We start from the raw sequence: 21,005 nt of genomic DNA on the forward strand, positions 1-21,005 counted from the left end.
AGTCCTGTGGCACCTTATAAACTAACTGAAGTGTTGGAGCATAAGCTTTCGTGGGCAAAGACCCACTTCGTCATGCATCTGCCCACGAAAGCTTATGCCCCTACACTTCAGTTAGTCTATAAGGTGCCACAGGACTCCTCGTCGCTATTACTGATGTAAAATCCCATTTTTAATTGGCTAACCAGTTTACATTCTGTTTAACTGGTTAACCAACTAAAGGGGTGAGCACCCTGGGGGATGGGGAGGGCTGCCTCCCGCCCTGCTTAACTGGAATGACTCCTACCCCTGCAGGCAGAGGCTGCTTCAGCCTGCCAGAGCAGTCCCTGCCTGTGGGAGTGCCTGGCCTGTAAAATTCAGCTTGTGCCACTGGCAGTATGCCATCCTGTACAAAAATGACAGCTTATAAACAGTGTTGTATAACAGAATGACTAATGCTGAGTAATTCTGGCACCCCATATTGTGAATGAGATCAATCTCTTTCTGCACGATGCATATTTTTTATTATATTGGTCGTTGCTCACAATGAATCCCAAGGAAATATGCCTGCTTTTCAATTTTGTTATAAGATTCACTGACGTTGGAGATATGCTTTTGTTTTAGATTGAAATACCTATTTGTTTGTTTTAAAGTATTTTTACCCCGCCTTTCTATTTACAATATTTGAGGTGGCTTACAAAATTTTAAAAACTATATATCTATATAAAAAGTAAAATACAGGACCCCAAAGTGGGGTAGGGACATAAAACCTGCTAAAACACCTCAGGGGAGGTATACAAACACACACAACTAAACACCAATAAAGTATTAAATTAAATTATTAAAGTAGGTGGGGGGTGGGTATTGGGCATCAGTCAAAACTAGGCAGTTTGGGCTAACTTTGGTTTATTTTGGGTATTAGTCAAAACCTTTGTCATACTCTAATTTGATTCGTCCTCTTTCATAAATGGTGTATATTACATCTATTCTTTTCAGTCTAATATTTGCTGCTTTGGTTTCAGCTTGTCTAGTGTCTGTGCCTCCAGATGAAATGTTTATAGCTATTCCACTCTAAAAGCTTCTCTCTACTGATCTATATTGTGTGTTAGAGAAAACTCTGTGGTCAATTAAGACTTGAAAAATATTAGCTGACTATAAAAAATGCTGTATTAAGTTTTTAATAATATAGCCTTAAATTCTCTGGTAAGGTGGCCACTTTTCAGTCACAGGCAACTACATCTATAAGATGTGAAATGCTCCCTGTATGCCCATTGGACCGAATTGTATATTTCCATAGAAATACAAAGAAAATCAGGGGATTGAAGAAACATGGGAAGGTTAACATTGAAATCTCTTTGAAATGCTTACTCCAGAACAGATAGGTTTGGGGATGAGTGAAGGTGGGTTGTTCGTTCTAGACTGTTTCTTTGCTCTTACTTCATTTGAGGGCACTGTTAACTGTTCTGATCTATAGCAAGGTCATACCCTGCTCTTAGTCACCTTTCTCTCAAAGTGTCAGGATATAGGCACTGTTTGCATGTTTAATGCTGCGTTAAGGATTTTAGCATGGACAACCTAGTATTTATCCACCATCAGGAGTAATGGATGGATAGTGGCAAACATAAATGGTAAGCTTCCATTACCCTTTAATCATAAAACGCCACCATAAAGTAATCTGCAGAGTTTCAAGAAAATAAAACTGAACATGCACCCTGTCTCGGTTTGTTTGAGCATCATGTACTCATCTCACAGACATCAGGGAGATGATCTGTGCTGTGATTTATAAAATGATTTACAATTTGGCCCTTCAGTGAAGTCTAACTTACTCTTTGGATGCACAAATTATTTGTGTAAAAAGAATTAACAGCAGTATTCATAGTGGACTGGTGTTCACTGGAAATGGAAAATAAGGATTCCTGTACAATAATAATGTGTGGCTTTTCTGGTCTTCCATTTTTTTAAAAAAAATTACAGCTCACTGACAGCTTTGAATGTTAATGATCATCAGCTTATGTTTGTTTTTCCTGCAAGTTAGAAGTATGTGTTTTGTCTTAAAGTTTGTTTCACTGACAATAAATGGTTGTTTTCTTGTTTTGTAATGAGAAAAAATATATACTTACAGATATGTAATCTTCTGCATGAAACTTGTTGATATGCTCTTGTCATTTGGGATCAAGCCAGTTCTAGTATTTGATGGATGTACCCTGCCTTCTAAAAAGGAAGTGGAAAAGGCTCGAAGAGAGTAAGTAATGATCAACTTGCAAACAAATTATATTGTCTCTGCTCATTTTAAATTGTTTTAAAACATGGTAAATTCACTGTGCTTATCAAAGATTGCTTTAGTTTCTACATCTCTTACAATGTGGTTTAATAATTATTTCAATGCTAAGCCTCAACATTTTGTTTGGATATTTTAGAATAGAACTTCACTTTTAAAAAAATCTTTTAGAAATGGTGCAGAAGTAGATATTTTGGGCAACAGCTTCTCTCTTATTTGTAATCTGAAACATCATCTGTAGTTCTAATCTCCTTGGACAAATCAGAGGTATAACCATAGATTTGGTTAGTTGCCACTACAGTAATTGATGATTATTAATGATGGATCAACAAGGCTTTATTGAATCTGCATTATATTAAGATTTGAATTATGACTGGGTTTTAGATTCAGATTCTGATTTGATAATACTAATATCTTGTGAACTTGCTAGGTTAGCAATTTTCATTATTTTGCAATGGATAGAGGAACAGGACTCAATTATGCTAGGTGCTGTTTGGATGTAGAACAAACAGATGGCCTTTGCCCCAAAGAGTTTTAAATCTTATTAGGGCTTAGTCTCCTCAAATTTGGAAAATAATGAATTTTCAGTCTGGAAGCAATCACAATTCCCTCTTGTGTTCATTCTCCTTTGAAACCATCCTCAAAAGCCATGTCTGCCCTAATTTTCACTGTTCATCCCAAGGCCTACTGCCTGCTTCTTCTTCAGTCTCTGTAGCATTGTATTGCTATTTATAAGCATCACTACAAAATGATTCTCATTATTTGCACCAGTTTGCACCCCTTTTCCTATGCCCTTTCATATCTTCATATTCTTCATTTGTATAACATAGGTTTTGACCTTTTTGGAGAAGGAACTATATCAATCTTAATTCTTCATAAAGTGTCATGCAAATTATGATATGTAAATGTTGAATAATACTAATATATTGAGGGAGGTGGATATTTTTATTACCTTACAGAAAACGCCAGGCCAGTCTTCTGAAGGGGAAACAATTGCTTCGTGAGGGGAAATTATCAGAAGCCAGAGACTGTTTTGGGCGCAGTGTTAATGTTACCCATGCTATGGCTCATGAAGTTATTAAAGTAAGTTGTAAATTATATCTATAGTAGGTTTGCAGATGTCATCTACAGTAGGGATGTTAGATGATATGTATATTGAATAGTTGTGTAATGGCATGAAATCTTGGCAGTTACATGACTATTCGATAATCGATGGGGACTGCAGTCAGTACACTCCCAACCCCGCTTCCAGGGAGCCCCCTGCTGCTGCCTCTGATATAAGGACATGGGGTGGCAGCAGCCCCTGTCCGCGGGAGGGTCCGAGCTCCCCACAGACAGAGGCTGCTCTGCATCTCATGGGGTAGCCTCTGTCCATGGGCAGCTCCTCTACTCCCACCCCACTATGCTGCTGCCTTCCATGGACCTGGTGCGCATCCCTCCCCCCCCCCTTTTGTTGCCTCCTACAGGTGGTACCCGGGAGCTGGTGCTTGGGGGAATTGGCTTTTAAGCTAGCTTCCCCCAGGACCGGCTCCTGCCTGTGGGCCCCCCTCCCCCACTGCCTCTGAAGGAGGCAGCAAATGGGGGAGGCAGGTGGGGCTGTGGGAGCTGATATGCACAGGGAGCTGGCTCCCCACGCGTATTTGCTTCAGCCTTCCCACCTTGCCATCCACTTTGCTGCCTCTATCGGAGGCAGCAGTGCAAGGGGTTGAGGGGCAGGCAGTTCTGGTGCTCGTGAGAAACTGGCTTTTAAGCCAGCACCTCACCTCCCATCCTCTGACCCCTTTCTGTCTCTGATAGAGAGGCAGCAAGGGGAAAATGTGTGTAGTCTAAAGGATTAACTAATCTACAGTTTTAGCAACTTCTCCACTGTGTTTACATCTTGTTCATTGCCCATATTTACATACTAGTCTTTCAACTTTCTCTCAACTTGTAGCATCATAATATAATACACCCTGAAGTGTATATTAAGCACATTTTTGACTGTTCAGCACACCAGATGGAGAAATCCATTCTCTGTTTTTCATTATGCCAGATTTTTTATAATAGGTCTGTGGCTGTCATTTACAGATACCTTTTAAATTTTAACTGAACCATTAAGTGTCCTTTCACATTTGACATTTTAGTATATATCAGTGGTACTCAGACCTCAGTGGCATTACCCAAAAGAGTCACATTAGAGTAAATTCATTGTTTCACTTACTATAGCATTATGCCTACTTAAACATGCACTATTTAAGTTATAATAAGTACTATTATTTTATCAACTACATTTGACTAGTAACACAGTGAAACCATCCTGACTGGTTAATAACCTAGATTAGTTATTAATTAAATCATAGTGTTTTAATAGCATGTGCTTCAAAGAGCTGCAGGAGACACACAAGCCATTTGTGGCTTGGGAGCCTCCATCTGAGTATCACTGGCATAAGTAAATGACACAGGAAATAATACTATTTTTTCATTTTTAGTTCGCAAAAAAACTGTATAAGGGAAAATTATGGATCACTTAAAAATGGCACAGAAGAGTATTATCGATCTTACATTTGTTCAGATCCTTTTTCTTTGAATAGAAGAAAATGGTTGGAATTGAAAAATAAACAGTTGTGATCAGGTCCAATAACTATGGATGAGATTGGAGGCCAGTATAGAAGTTATTTGTAAGCAAATGTTTGTTTGGTTTCTTTAATTTAAATTATTTATTATGAAACTTTTATGGCTAGATCCTTAGGTGGGTTTTATTTGTTTTGTTTTTGTGGTGTTTTGTGGTTTTGGGGAGGCTTTTCTGTTGTGTTTGGTTTAGCAGAGGATTTACCCAGCGTTGCTTGAGTCCTTAACTGAAAATTTTTGGGGTGAGGCTGTCGATGAGGGGTTCAGTATGCAGGCTACCCTGGGGGGAGAGGACAACTCCAACCCTCACTCACTGCAGCAGTTTGGGGCCAAATAAGAAGTGCCTGTCCATGGATGCTGCAGCAGGCACAGATGGGAGAGGAGTGCATGTCCTCTGGCTGGGGGGACAGACTCAGACTCACAAGCAAACAAACTCTCTCATATATAGTAGACAGCTGTCTCTTTTTCCATCCTTGTTCCCTGCTGCCCCTGTGGGATTATAGCTGTTCCAGTCCCCCTCTCTGGCCCCTTACTGCTCCCATGGTCATTACACAGTATATCTCGCCCTACTAGGAAACCTCTCTTTCCATTTTATGAGAAACAATCACATTCTAGGCATGTTCCGTTGTCTTGGCACAACCAAACCCTTATTTTGATTTAAGTTGTTATTAGAGGAAGTTGCATACCAAATTTGGTGGTCCTATCTCTTGCCATTTAGAAGTTTTTGAACAAACAGACTCACAGACAGGCACACAAACTCTTTCAAATATATAGTAGATTTATTACTACATGGTTACATGGTAAAACTTTCAAAATTGCTTACCTTCCATTTTCAAAAGTGACTTAGGAGCCCGAATGTCATGAAGGTCAATGGGACTTAGGCTCCTTAGTGTTTAAAGGCATGCCTACACTACCACGTTTTGTCACCAAACCTGCCTTTTGGCAACAAAGCAGTGAGAGTGTTCATATTGCAATGTGACTTTCGTCAGGAAAAACCTCCAACTCCAGTGACAAAAAACTTCCACCCCTACCAGAGGCTTTTTTCTTTTCTCCTCCCTTTATTGTTGACACAGAGCCAGTGCAGTACTGTTTTTTGTCAATGTAACTGGCTTCCGCCAGTATCCCACAATGCCTGTCCAGTGTTTTGATCTCTGCTACCCTGCATGCATGCACTCCTCCCCTTTCAAATCTCTGGGGAGTCTCATCTGATAGATGAGCGAGCTGCTCATCTGGGGAACAAAGAAAGAGCAAATCATTGGAATGTTCCGGATCTGCCCTGCCCTAGGAGCACAGCTGCAGACTGCAGCTGCAGGATTAGGGGGACAGATTGCTGTGCTGCTTTGACTTGCCCCAGCAAGTAGAGCTCACAGAGCTACTCATGATGCTGCTCGCTGAGTATGCTATGGGAAAGCTTGGAGGGAATCACTCTGCTTTCCACTACACTTCACTGAGAGATACATACCACACGCTGTTGTTGATGGTGCCCCCAGTGTGAATGTGATCTTTTGACAGAGGGAGCAAACGTGAACACCCTCTGACGAATTTTGTTTAGTCAACTCTCGGGCATGGACCAAATTGTGTCAATAAATGTAGACTTAGCCGAAGTCATTTTTGAAAATGCAGATAAGGGTTACTAAGTCACTTAGGCACTTTTGAAAATTGTAACCACAATGCTTAGCAAAATAGGGCCTAAATCTGTTGGAGGCTTATATGCTGCTGCAGTTCAGTAATAATATTGTTGAGTTCCTTACATTTTTCTCTCCCTTGTTTGTATACAGGCTGCCCGTGCCCAAGGAATTGATTGTATTGTTGCTCCGTATGAAGCTGATGCTCAGTTAGCCTACCTTAATAAAACTGGCATAGTACAAGCTATAATTACAGAGGACTCAGATCTTCTGGCTTTTGGGTGTAAAAAGGTAATGAAAAATAAATATAGTCCAAAGTCAAAGCATTATGCCAACTAATTGTCTATTTGCACTTGCGACGTATGTAAGTACAATTATGAACTTACTTCATGTATTTTATGTACTTACAATTATGTACCTTTAATAAGGCTAATGAAGAGCTTAGGGATAATGGCAACATAACAAATGGGAATAAGGTTATGGAGGTAGATATTATCAAATCCGAGGTAGAAGCCAAACTCGAACATCTTAATGGGAGTAAATCGGGGGCCCCAAATAATCTTCATCCAAGAATATTGACGGAACTGGCATATGAAATTGCAAGTCCATTAGCAAAAATTTTTAATGAATCTCTAAACTCAGGGGTTGTACCATTTGACTGGAGAATTGCTAATATAGTTCCTATTTTTAAAAAAGGGGAAAAAAGTGACCCGGATAACTACAGGCCTGTTAGTTTGACAACTGTAGTATGCAAGATCTTGGAAAAATTTTTGAAGGCGAAAGTAGTTAGGTTAATGGCAATTGGGACAAATTACAGCATGGTTTTACAAAAGGCAGATCGTGCCAAACCAATCTGATCTCCTTCTTTGAGAAAGTAACAGATTTTTTAGATAAAGGAAATGCAGTGGATCTAATCTACCTCCATTTCAGTAAGGCATTTGATACAGTACCACATGGGGAATTATTGGTTAAATTGGAAAAGATGGGGATCAATATGAAAATTGAGAGGTGGATAAGGAACTGGTTAAAGGGGAGACTACAGCGAGTCATACTGAAAGGTGAACTGTCAGGCTGGAGAGAGGTTACTAGTGGAGTTCCTCAGGGATCAGTTCTGGGACCATTATTATTTAATCTTTTTATTACTGACCTCGGCACTAAAAGTGGGAGTGTGCTAATAAAGTTTGCGGATGACACAAAGTTGGGAGGTATTGCCAATTCAGAAAAGGATCGGGATACCATACAGGAAGATCTGGATGATCTTGTAAATTAGAGTAATAGTAGTAGGATGAAACTTAATAGTAAGAAGCGTAAGGTTATGCATTTAGGGATTAATAACAAGAATTTTAGTTATAAGCTGGGGACACATCAGTTGGAAGTAACGGAAGAGGAGAAGGACCTTGGAGTCCTGGTTGATCACAGGATGACTATGAGCCACCAATGTGACATGGCCGCGAAAAAGGGTAATATGGTTTTGGGATGCATTAGGCGAGGTATTTACAGTATACATAAGGAGGTGTTAGTGCCATTATATAAGGCATTGGTGAGACCTCATTTGGAACACTGTTTGCGGTTCTGGTCTCCCATGTTTAAGAAGGATGAATTCAAACTGGAACACGTAGAAAGAAGGGCTACTAGGATGATTCAAGGAATGGAAAACCTGTCTTATGAAAGGAGACTTAAGGAACTTGGCTTGTTTACCTTAACCAAAAGAAGGCTGAGGGGAGATATGATTGCTCTCTTTAAATATATTAGAGCGATAAATGCCAGGGAGGGAGAGGAATTATTTAAGCTCAATACCAATGTGGACACAAGAACAAATGGATATAAGCTGGCTAGTAGGAAGTTTAGACTCGAAATTAGGCATAGGTTTCTAACCATCAGAGGAGTAAGTTCTGGAACAGCCTTCCAAGGGAACTAGTGGGGACAAAAAACGCCTATCTTGCTTCAAGATTAAGCTAGATGGGTTTATGAAGGGGATGTTTATGAGATAACATGATCTTGGCAATTGACCTTTCACTATCAGTGGTAAATAGGCCAATGGTGGGAAGATAGGAGTTACTATAGAGAACTTTTTTTCTAAGTGTCTGGTTGGTGAGTCTTGCCCACATGCTCAGGGTTCAGCTGATCGCCATATTTGGGGTCGGGAAGGAATTTTCCTCCAGGGTATTTGAGAGGCCCTGGAGGTTTTTCGCCTTCCTCTATAACATGGGGGGGGGGGTCACTTGCGGGAGGATTGTCTGCATCTTGGGATCTTTAAACCATCATTTGAGGACTTCAGTATCTGAGATATAGGTGAGTAGTGGGTGGGTGAGATTCTGTGGCTGCATTGTGCAGGGGGTCAGGCTAGATGATCATAATGGTCCCTTCTGACCTTAAAGTCTATGAATTAACTTGTCACAGACTGGAAAATTGAACTATGGAGATTAAGGGTCAAATTTAACCCTGTTTTTTCTCCATTAAGTGCCACAGACTAATAAATATTTATTTTAGCAGCGTCTATAATGCAGTATGTGATTTCCAAACAGGGAAAGCAAAATGCCAAATGGGGTCGTATTTGTTTGAAAGCAAACTAAAACAATTCCTCCTCCCCTTAATTACAATATTAACGTGTGTCCATATATGTTTCTGGCAGGCAACCTTGTTCTGTGCTTTCGAGAATTTAGGCTCTGAGAGCAAGTGTAATAGGCAAGGCAAGTACACAAGCTAATGATGTAAAATATTTTTGTGGGGATCAAGCTTTAGTTCACCAATGCGCATAAAATACAATCAGATGAGAATTAATGTTTAGTACTTGTTCTCACTCTTATTTCAAGGTGTTTCTGAAAATTGACAAGTTTGGAAATGGACTAGAGATTGATCAGGCTCGACTAGGAAAGTGTAAACAGCTTGGAGATGTATTTACTGAAGAGAAATTCCGTTACATGTGCATTCTCTCTGGTTGTGACTACCTTCCATCACTTCATGGAATTGGGTTAGCTAAGGCATGCAAGCTATTAAAACTAGCCAGCAATCCTGATATTATAAAGGTAATGTACACTCAGATTAGAAATCCTAAAATATCAAAGTCTTTATATATGTCTAAGATGTTATTGAAAATATCTGAGAAATTGGGCATCATGAAGGGTGTTCTAAAAATGCAGGTAGTTAAGGAGGTGCCTATCAAAGGAAATGTTCCAGTGATGTTGAAGAATAGTGTGTTTCATTAATATAACAGTATATTGACTTAAGCATTGGAAAACTGTATCCCAACAATTAAATAAAACAAATGCTGGCTTAATCTGATTCTTCGAGAATAAATAGTACATATAGACAGATTTTTCAAAGATTGTTATTCATGATATCCTTTATGTACTCCTTGTGGTGCAGTCCCACAAAGCCATCCCACAACTTTTAAATTGATTTCAGATTGTGCCAGATTCTGTGTGGTGGTTCTGTGTAAGAATGCCTCAAGGAAGAAGTGTCACCTTCTTTTTTTCTGTTCCCTCTGTGTGTTGAAAGTCATGCATGATTATTTTTTATAATTATGGACAAACAATATGTTTGACATCATACAAGACATTAACATAAAGGCAGTTCTTTCCCCACTGAGCGTACACCTAAAATTAACCTGACACACTGAAAAATCCAGAGGATAGATTTAGTTTGAAATTGTACTTCCTTTATGTTGTTTATTAACTTCTTCTGAACAATATGGAAGAAGAGTTCTTGAGGAATAATAAACATGAAACCTCACAATGTTATTTTGGAGGCATGGTAGCACTAATCCAGCAAACCAAGTTCAGTTAACTTCAACTGAACTATTCATAAAATTAAACATTGCCTAAGTGCTCTGCTTGATCTGGACCTCTTGAGGTTTAAAAAGTGCTATTCCTCTCTATTTCACACACCTTTTGTTAACGCTATTTGACTTGCTAATCAAACTTTCTTAATATCAGAAGGAATTCTTGTAGATTTTTTCCATTGTTTAATTACAATTTTCACTATTAAGATAAACCTGTACTTTAAAAAAGGGAAGTATGCCTAGCTTAGTTAAACAGTGAAATTTGTGAAATCTGAAACGCTCTTATTTGCTAATCTCACATGAAGCATTTCAGCAGTAAATATTCTGAGCCAATAATTGAGCAACAAGTATATTGGTCCAACGGTGTATGAAACAGCATTCATATTTCTCTTTGAAATGAGTTACACTAAAAAATAATTGGAAAAAACAGGAAAAAAAACTTGCAAAATATGTTCCCTGCCTTACCTCTTTGGTTTACTCATGTTTTTCAGTTTAGTTTCTTTGAGTGTAAAATTGCTCATATCTTAATGCATCCTTCTCAATATACTTGTCTCAGCACTTCCTGCCAATTAGTGAATTCATAAGAACCACCAAAAAAGTAGCTACATTCAACAAGTTAAGGTTAACCGGTGGGAGCTGGAGTAGGGATGTCAACGTGTAGATGACTACACAATTAACCGATAAGCCTGGGTTTATCCTGTGAACTACACACATTCCCCCCACTCCTTGCTGCTTCTGTATCTGAATGGTTAACTGGTTAAACATATTGGTAAAATGGTTAAATATACCGTTTAATTTGTTGACCAATTAAAGGAAGAAGGAACTGGGGGTGGGAGGGAAACGGGTGCACCAGTCCAACTGGGCTGGAGTGCGCCCCCCCCCCCCCACAGCAGGCAGAGGTTGCTCCAGCCTAGGGATGTTAGAATGTGTGTAATTGAATAGTCGTGTAACCGCATGAAATTTTAACAGTTACACGACTATTCAGTAGTCCCCAGGGGCGGGACCGTCAGCCAGTGCTCTCCTAGTCCCTCTCCTGACAGGTGGGAGCCGGTCTGTGAGGGGAGCTAGTCTGTGCAGGAAGAAAGACAGCTCTGCCTGCCACGGTGCACTGCTGCCACTGATACAGATGCAGCTGTGCTAGGTGTCGGGGCTGACTATTCAATTACATGCTATCTAACATCCATAGGCTGGAGCAGTCTTTGCCTGTAGTGGGAGTGGGGGGAGGCATGCCAGCCCAGTTGAGCTGGAGCACCCCTCACCCTTCTCCCTTTTATTAATTAACCAATTAAACAGGACCAGGATTTTACATCCCTAGTTAATGGTGTGGCAGGCAATATGAAGGTGGAAAGTAAAGCACAAGTCACTCTGCATTAAATTTTTTCTCCTGTTTTTAAGGATTTGGATTACTATAATGTGCCCTTCCGAAACCTTAACTGTTGCTAAATAAATGTTTTGTCTGCTAATGTAAAGTGTCTATGTATTTATATAAAATGTGTGCGTGAAGGCAGTTCTATTACATTACTCCACCACGCATTTCTATACTGTGCTAACAGCAGCTTTCCATCTAGTCAGTTACCTCCTCTAGGATATTTGGAATAATAGGTTTGAAGACATGCATGGTATTGCATTTCCTGTGGTTGGAAGTGACAAGAAGGCGTTGTTGTTGTTGTTTTTGTTGACAGGTTATTAAGAAAATTGGGCAGTACCTGAAAATGAATATAACTGTATCTGAAGAGTACATAGAAGGATTTATTCGAGCCAATAATACTTTTCTTTATCAACTGGTTTTTGATCCAGTCAAGAGGAAACTTGTTCCTCTGAATGCTTATGATGACAACATTGATCCAGAAACGCTACTTTATGCAGGGCGGTATCCTTTCTGCTCTGGCATATTACGGGGAAAGTAAGGTGGCATAGTGGGTTTCTTTTCTTCCTTTCCTTTACAGCTTTCTCCATTATTATACAGGAGGCTTTTGTTTGATCAGTCAGCCTAGCTAAAGTTAAGTCTGTCTGTCTTCAGCTTTTTAAAGCATTGCAGTCACCAGAAGGAAACAACTTTGTTCTAAACCCACAAATATTGCTTTAATTAGCTTAACTTTAGACTGAATTTAGGCTTTTTTTAGATGGTGTATACCAGTGGTCTCCAACCTTTTTACACCCAAGATCACTTTTTAAGTCTCAGAACAGACGAAGATCTACCGCCCCGCCCCTTCTTTGAAGCCCCGCCCCTTCTTTGAAGCCCCGCCCTCTCTATTCTCCTGTCCATCACTTGCTATCCCCAGCCCTTATACATTGTTAAACAGTTTATTTTTAAATTATGCAGTATATAAAATTAAAATCATGTTTATAGTTATGAAATAAATGGTTTGTTTTTAATTCATGCTATTATACATTTTGTTCTCTGCTATTTTGTAAATCTAAAATCAAGTATTGATAATTATATATTTTTTCTTCCAATAACAAAGTCTCAGTGTGAAACCTGTGACTGAACAGTGTGTTGAAGTCTGGGTTGTAGTCTGAGATTGCTAGTCGTATACAGTCCATCAGATGGGCATCTGTGATCCTGCGCTCAGCCTGGAAAGCTTGCTCCAGCACAGCTGGAGCTAGACGCAGCCTCCCTGGGCTGAGCGCAGGGCAGCCGGGCTAGAAGAAAGAGAAGTGGCTGCCCGGCCAGCTGGCCATGGCGCTCAGCTAGGGTGCACCAAGCTCCACGTGGGCAGGCGCAGAGGAGAAGCTGCCAATCAGCTGGAGTGCGGGATAGCCTCTTTCAGCTGAAAGCCACAGCTGGGGTATTTCAGCCCTCCCAACCTCCCAGCTCCCACCATTCCAGCTCCCACCATTCCTCGCAGCTACTCACCTGTGTTGTTGCTCAGTGAGTAACTGCTCCTCAAATGAGGAAATCTAATGTATATGTACTGCGCAGGCACGCAGTTCAGAGAGGGCTCAAGAGCTACTCTTAGAGCCCCTGAGATCTACCGGTAGATCGCGATCTACTGTTTGGTTGCCACAGGTGTATACTATGTGTGGTGGGAAGGTGATTCTTGTAATGCCCCCATTTGCTGTGGTTAGGCAAAGGGGAGGGGCAAAATCTGTGGGGTTTTTGGGTGTTGGCATTTCCCCATCATTTGTCTTCCTCTAACTCCCAGCATGACGGAATAAGAAATCATTTAGGAAAGGAGACATTATGAGCTACCTTGCAACTTTGGTACACCTGCCAAGCTGCTGTGGGGAGTGACTAATAGAGACTTCTGTGTGTTGAAACCATCTCTGTTTCTCCTGCCTGCTCCCTAGTAATGTCTAGTGGCTTCTTTTCTTTGAACTCTTTTGTGACCTACCCTCATTCTCCAGGACTCCCAGGTGCTGCTACTGAATGAGGTGAGGGGTAAGGAGCATGCCCAGCAGCATATGGTAGTCTTTGGATGTTTACTCTTTGGATTGTTCTTATTGCATATGTTAATATAGAAAATAGTGTAGAAGTTGTAATTGTCTTAGCATTTGTATGTTACATATAAAATATACAGATATATACATATCCCCTTAATTTGATTAATTTAGACATATTGGTGATGCTGCTGCTTTTCAAATTGCTCTTGGCAATAAAGATATTGATACATTGCAGCAAATTGATGACTACAACCCTGATGCATCACAGGTAACATTGTTTGTTTTTAAAACATTTAATATAGGATTTTGACATGCTATTGGAATTGCAAGGGTTGTGTGGTTGAATGTTACCTACAATGATATCAAGGAGTACAAGCTGGTTTGTTATGATAGATATATATGGCACTCAAGGAGTCTGAAATACTAATAAGGGTCAAGCAGCAACAGAATACAAATTTTTGGTGCCTACCCTAAGGAGATGTTAATGTGTACTTGTGTACATGGTTAGCCTATAAACCTGGGCTCATCAGTTAATCTGTAAGATTCTCTCGTCCCCTGCTGTTTGGAGGGGAGGTGGGAGCCAACTTTTAAGCTAGTGGAGTCCTCTTCCTCTTCTACCTCTGCACTACTGTTGGGAGGCAGCAGCAGGGGGGGATGGATGGTTATGTGGGGAACCAGCTTTCAGGTCAACTCCCCATGCATACCGACTCCCCCTGAGCCAACTGCCCTCTCTCCCCCCATGCTGCTGCCCCTGTATCATAGGGGATGGAGATGGGAGTCAGTTGAAAATTTCAGCAGTTAAAATATTTTTTTTGTAAAAATGTAACATCCCTAGTCCACCCTAACTTTGATCACTAATGCTTTGAAAAGCATCCTGTATTTAGGTGACACACAATTTTCTGAGAGAATTTTTGCCTTTTTTTTTTAATTTCTCAGTCGTTCCAAAAAGATTAAATAAAGCTCATATTTATTAGTATCTTCTGTGGTTTTCTTTCCCAGTAAAATATAACAGTTTCATGTCCATTTTGTCATTGACTGGCCCTGACTTAGAAAATCACTTAAATCTGTGATTGTGTCCCTTTGAAGTCCATGGGAATTCAGCATTTGTTCATAGCCTTTCCTAAATTTGAACTATAAACAGTTTTTTGAGTTCAAGAAGCCTCATGAAATGAAGTGCGGGGGGGGGGGGGAGATATTGGAAGATATAGAAGGTTTTAAAAATATTGGAAAAAAAGGCTTCAATAAATCAAAACTCACTTTTTAAAAAACAATTCTTTTTGTTACTATCTTTTTTTCACTTCAATTTGAATATGATTTTAGCAGCTGACTAACAGCTCAGAAATGGTAAGAGCTAGAATAATGTGTTGCTTTTTGAATGCTGGGATTTAAGCCTTCATCTAGTATAACAATAAGACCTTTTAAAATAAGAATTCTTCTGATGGTAAAACAATTTATAATTGAACTTATAAGAGGAAGAAAGATAGTGTCAAAATCATCTTGATACACTAAAGTGGAGAATCATTGATTGAATAAATTTCTCTCCAATACATTTAGTTCTTTCTTTTTTATTTTTTATAGCCTTCACAGCCAAGAAGTCGTGGCTGGAATGATAGAACTGCTAGTCAGAAGCTGTATTGTGTAAATAGCATTTGGAGCAGAGACTATAAGCCGGATCATAATACAGACGTTACCACATGTAGCACACATTTCCTAGAGAAATCAACTACCAAAGGCATTGAGAAGATAATTAGTATTAGAGGCCTGAAACTTCCAAGCAAGGAGCTACTAGTCAAAAGATCAAGAAGTGGTATGTTTCTTTACCCAAAAATTATCAGGACAAAGAGGAAAAGGGAGAACCATTTTTAAAATTGAGTTGAAGACCTGAAGTTGAAAACACCATCTGTGTTGCCACCCTGTTTCTTCCCCTGAGCATCCCTCGCTCCCTCCACTTCCTCCCTTAGCTCTGGATGCTCTGAGGAAAGGGGAGGAGTTGCTGAGCGCAGGGGCTGGCATTTCCTAGTGAGTGCTCCAGCCCAGGAGCACCCACAGGAATGTCCCATAGCCAGGTCGCAGATGGTGCTGAAGTTCAGCTCATAGAGGTTGAACCTATATTATATGTGCTGCTATCCTTACATTACATCTCCAAGATCTTTGAGCATTCTCTGTCTATTCCCACAGCCTAAGTGCTCTTTCTTCCATTTTTCCCGTGATATTCTTCATTCTGATTTCTTCCCCTTTTTTCCACTGAATCTTCCCTTACTTGGGTAACTGATGAGCTATTGCTAGCTAAGTGAAAGGGGCACTTCTCTGTTCTTATGCTACTTGGTATATGTGATTTCTTCAGGGGAGTTGTCTTCTCTTCTTCAGCCTCTTCCAATCCTCAGCCTTCTTTGAAATCTTGGTCACTTTCTGCCTTGACTGCTGTGACATTCTTCCCTTCAGCTTCTCTCATTTCCAGGTTATCAAAAAATTTGCTTACTAGGCAGACTTACCACTTTTTGCATCTTTTTATAGACCTGTTTTTGCTCACTGTCCTCACTTTGAAGGCCTGACATAAACTTGTCATGTTTAAATATCATCCCTGTATATTCCATGTGCTTATGCTGCATCTTTTGATCATGTTCCACATCTCTCAGTGCTGTCTATATTGATCACTTTTACCCTTTCTTGATTTAGACACTTTGTAATGTTTGGAACAGGCTTTCAGTATTTGCTATCCAAGTATGTGACCTCTTTTTCTCTTCAATACCATTTCTTTCAGTGATCCTTCCTACCTTGCTTTCCTCACTAATAGTTTCCTCATGACCTCTTTTCTAAATCATTGTCCATTGTGTCAGTTTATATACTCAGTCTGAAATGTTTCTTACTCTGGTACAGTACTTAGTACATTATAAATGGTTAGTGGTGGTAATAGTAGTAGTAGTCTTGGAATTGTATCTTAATATGATTTGTGAAACAGGCCACTTTGTAGTACATTCATTGTATAAGAACATATACTAGACGAGTATACTAGTCAACATTTGTTGTAAAGATGGCAATATCCTAAATGCCTACACCATTCTTAAATTAACACCCTTTTGGATTAGTTAGAATAGTAAGCAGCATAATACTTGCTCGGTTTAGCTCATTTCTTAATAGCCAGGAGAGTTCGTTCTACAGAGCATTTCTACAATTGATATTAAAGTTTATGAAAAATGTATTCTTTCTATTTAGAAGAGTTGTCGGATGGAGACCTGTTGAGTCAGTATTCGTTTTCAAAAGCAAAAAAGCCCAAGAAAGAAAACAGTGAAGATGGTGAGCCACAGAAGTCTATCTCTGCAGTGTCAATGATTCGTGCTCCAGGGGACTCTTTAAGTAAACAGAGCGCAAACAGCCAACCTAAAGTCAGGAACAAATTTGCTTCCTTTCTGCAGAAGAAAAATGAAGAGAATGGTGCTATTGTTGTTCCAGGGACTAGAAGCAGGCATGTTTAAACCACTGTTTTAATGAGTAATATAATATAAAAATGTCAAGATTAAATTGTCATGGAATATTAAGAATTTAACATTGCAGTTTTCCTACTATTATTGTTCAGACTGTGTATTGCAATACTACCTCAAGACTCCCAGTGGAGATTGGAGGCCACTTGTATTAGACATGGTACAAACACATAACCAGAGACAGTTCTCTTCCCAAAGAACTTAAAACATTAATAGATGTACAAAAGGCGGGAGCAGAAACAGTTGAACAAAAGCTGACTTTCCCAGAGTCAAACAGCAGATGAGGATTGAAACCAGAAATTGACCCCAGATGTCCTGCCTATTTGAGCAGTGGACTTATGTGATACGTATTAACTGCATTTAGGGATGCCATGTTATCTGAATACGTTTCAGCTCTTTGATGAATTCATTGGTTTGTGGGATTCTGTTGAAAAATGGAAAATCCCATTTAGCTTTGGTTTCCTATTTAAATTTCTTCATTTTAAGGTTGATTTTTTTTTATATGTGAGGTTAAAGGTATATTGATGCCAGTCCAAATTCCAGTATTGTCTTCCATAGGCTTATAGTGTGCTGACTAGTTAAGGTGAGTATAAAATAGGACAACGCAAGGATTCTGTCTCCCAGAGAAGTCTCATGGAGGCAGGCTACCCCTAAAGCCTAGTCGTTCCGACTTTCTAAGGTTTATTTGCATCTGCTTGCGCACATTTCTTAAAGTAGACATGTAGCTGCAGTGAACCGGGATAACACATCTGATGCTGGGCTTTATTTCTGTATTTGTATGATTATTTCCTTCTGTTAATCCTGGAAAGGAAGCAGAAGTCGGCCTAATATAATAGGAGCATATAGTTACATGTCTGGTTTTTATTGTAAATACAGAGTATGACAAGACTGCTATAAAACAGAAATACTTTTCTTTTATCAATGTTCTGGCTATAAGGCTACAACTACACTGAAACATTGTTTGGGGATACTGGAGTATTCTGAAATAGCTATCCCGCATCTTCACAGCAAGCCTGTCATTTTGGGCTCACTATTCCAACGTCCCTGTAAACCTCATTCTACAAGGAGTAAGGGACATTTTGGAATAGCCCTTTATTTCAAAATTTGGCGCTGTGTAGACAGTGCCAAATGACGAAATAAGCTACTTTGAAATAGCATCGAAATAAGATATGCAATTTAAGGAGCTCAAAGTTCACATCTTATTTTGAGTTCTGGTGCAATGTAGATGCACCCTTATGGACTACAAATGTAAAGTATCTTAGAAATTGATGGTATTTAGTTTCCAGGTTATGCAATAACTTTTCCAAAATAGCAGCAGTGTTATACCAGGAATAGAAGCAATTAATCCTGGAAGAGTATATTTAGTACCTACTTGATTCTGAGCTTTGCAAACAGTCTCTTCTTTTTTTTGTGCCTCTGTTATGCATAACATTTATATATATGCGTAACTTTATGCATGAGTAGTCCTATTGAAGTCAATGGATCTGATGATTAAGTATGCACATAAATGTGTGCATGGTTGTCTGTAATGAAGCTGGGAATTAACCAAGATCTCCTGAGTCTGTGTCATGTCTTAACCCCAAAAGCAGTCACAGTCTGCCAATCCCTGCAACTTCTGCAGCACGAGGGTGGATCTTAATCTAGCTAAGAATGTGGATGATTGTCAGTAGGTCCTTCTTGGAGCTTACCCAGTGTTGTTGGGGTCAGGGCATGAGAGAGGAGGTAGACCTACTCTGAGAGGAGTGTGATGCGGCAGTGGCCTTGCTTGTTTGCAAACCTCACTTGAGCTCTTCCTCAAAATGCAGATTAGCATAGTTCCAATAGGTGCTGAAGGAACAGGATGCATGAAAAGGGCAGGCAGTGTTTTGGTATCACTGCTACTTCCATTGGGCTAGAACCTATAAAACTGTAAATAGGACTTCCAAGACAAAATTGCTGGGTGCAGATAACTATTGACTGTGAAAATAAAATTTCATTTGCAAAATAACTTGTCTATTTTCATTTCTTTATTCCTTGTATCTTTCATTTATATGTGTTAGGTTCTTTTGCCATGACACTCACATGCCTGATAGTGCAACAAAGAATGAAGCTGCCCAACCACCACGGAATGTTGAGGTGGATTGTCAGGCTCAGGAAACGAAAAGTATAACCGAAGATCCTGTTCCTCCGTGTTTGGAGACTGAGAAATTTACAAGAACTATCTCGTCATCCCCTGTGGAAATACAGAGAAGTTGTTTCAGTTGGTCTGGAAGCCTTGGTGAGAGTCCTGGGACACCCAGCCCATCTCCTGGTGTGCTGCTGTTACAGCAGTTTCATCGACAAAGAAACGATCAAGTGGTGTCCCAGGGAGGTGAGGTATCTGGATTACATACCGTCAGCAAAGCAGCAAGTGATGAGTCAGATGAAGAATCCTCCCCCTTACCGGAAATGGACTGCTCTTCACAGTCTCAAGGGTCTAGTGAGCTGTCAGAAAACAGCGCGGACTCCTCAAGAATATTTCAGGTGTGTAGCAAAGAGGTGGAAGTAAGAGTATTATCTTTGTTTCAGTTCAGCAGTACTAGCCGTATGGGTTAATTCATCAAGATTTAGGGTACTATTTTCAGTACTCTGTCAGATTTGCAAACGGTTCATGTTAATTACAGTAGTTTTTCATCAGACTGCAAAATAATACTCTAGGGATATGTTAATTTCTAATGACAAAAGCTATTTGTATGATGAAAGCGTCTGTACAGCATGAACTGGCATATTCATTTAACATTTGACTATCTGTGAGTCAGTCCTATTTTCATACATTCTCAGATTCTAAGATGGGAGGGACTGTTGTGATCTAGTCTCATTCTTACAACACAGGTTACAGAACTTCCCCAAAATAATTCCTAGTTTTAGTTTATATTTTCAGTTTGCACATTGCTGCTCATGCAAGGAGTAAGATTAAGAAGAGTAATGCACTGAGATGTCTGAATCTGTTTACCAATTGCTGAAGAAGTCTCTTTCAGTGTATGTCAGTTTACACATTATTGCTTTGTGAAAACAAGTAGAGGTTCTCAGGAAAGTTTTTAAAATGTTGCCAACTGAACATGTGTGTGGGAGAGAGCACACATGCACATATATAGTGATACATGTAAAACAATTGTTTTAGGTTATGGAAAAGTTTTAAAATCAAAGTGGTGTAAAATATTATTTTTGTCCCAAAGGAATCTGACTGCAGACTAAAAGGAAGTGATGATCCAAGTTCTTGGAGCTCTCCCCTATTTTCTGCTACTTGTACAGAAAGGAAACATACACCCTTAAGGAGCAAGGTATAAAATTTCTTTAATTTTAATGTATAGTCCATTGAATTTTGAAGACTAAAGTCTTGGCTAAACCATTACATTCACTTATAAGACTTTAGTTGGGTTCTGTTTCAGGCATTAATATATGCTAGCCAGAGTAGTCATGTGAACTCTCCTCTTACTTGTTACTCCTGGTGTTCGTCCATACTATGAATGCAGTTGAAATAGGAATTCTGGTTATAACCCAATGTTAGAACTATTAACATAGTCACAGTTTACTGTGGAATCTTAACTATGTTACTATTAACCATGTTCCTTCACTAAAGCCTAGGACATTTCTATGATTTTAACTTGGTTTAAAGAACATTAAGTTATTGTGGCTGCAATTTGTAATATATATAAATATACAATATATAGTTGCAAACGAATATACAAGCATTCTATAAACAGACTTTGCTTGGTTTCACTGAGAAGTGCAAATAAGACCATACGTGTTTTGCTTCCTCTGCACGCCCTCTACCCCAGCCAGAAAATTACTTGCAAGGTATCTATGGGTAAAATAGACAGACTTAGTTTTCACTAATTTTTAGCAAGAGATTGTTT

At 39.5% G+C, this 21,005-nt stretch overlaps 1 protein-coding gene across 3 annotated transcripts in view; it reads left to right on the plus strand.

Annotated features, from left to right (window-relative positions):
* Nucleotides 1–21,005, plus strand: part of EXO1 (exonuclease 1) — a 30,734-nt gene that overhangs the window by 1,183 nt on the left and 8,546 nt on the right. For 2 of the 3 annotated variants that reach the window (XM_075924836.2, XM_075924838.2), the window contains exons 3-12: nucleotides 2,099–2,218; nucleotides 3,214–3,337; nucleotides 6,640–6,777; nucleotides 9,300–9,512; nucleotides 11,950–12,137; nucleotides 13,823–13,919; nucleotides 15,230–15,458; nucleotides 16,865–17,114; nucleotides 19,170–19,653; nucleotides 20,325–20,429. In XM_075924836.2, coding sequence (XP_075780951.2) covers nucleotides 2,099–2,218; nucleotides 3,214–3,337; nucleotides 6,640–6,777; nucleotides 9,300–9,512; nucleotides 11,950–12,137; nucleotides 13,823–13,919; nucleotides 15,230–15,458; nucleotides 16,865–17,114; nucleotides 19,170–19,653; nucleotides 20,325–20,429 — 1,948 coding nt within the window. The remainder of the gene's footprint in view (nucleotides 1–2,098; nucleotides 2,219–3,213; nucleotides 3,338–6,639; nucleotides 6,778–9,299; nucleotides 9,513–11,949; nucleotides 12,138–13,822; nucleotides 13,920–15,229; nucleotides 15,459–16,864; nucleotides 17,115–19,169; nucleotides 19,654–20,324; nucleotides 20,430–21,005) is intronic. The other variant, XM_075924837.2, reaches the window with a different exon arrangement.

This window comes from Pelodiscus sinensis, chromosome 3 (assembly GCF_052426305.1).
Source record: "Pelodiscus sinensis isolate ZL-2025 chromosome 3, ASM5242630v1, whole genome shotgun sequence".
NCBI classification, from domain to species: Eukaryota; Metazoa; Chordata; order Testudines; family Trionychidae; genus Pelodiscus; species Pelodiscus sinensis.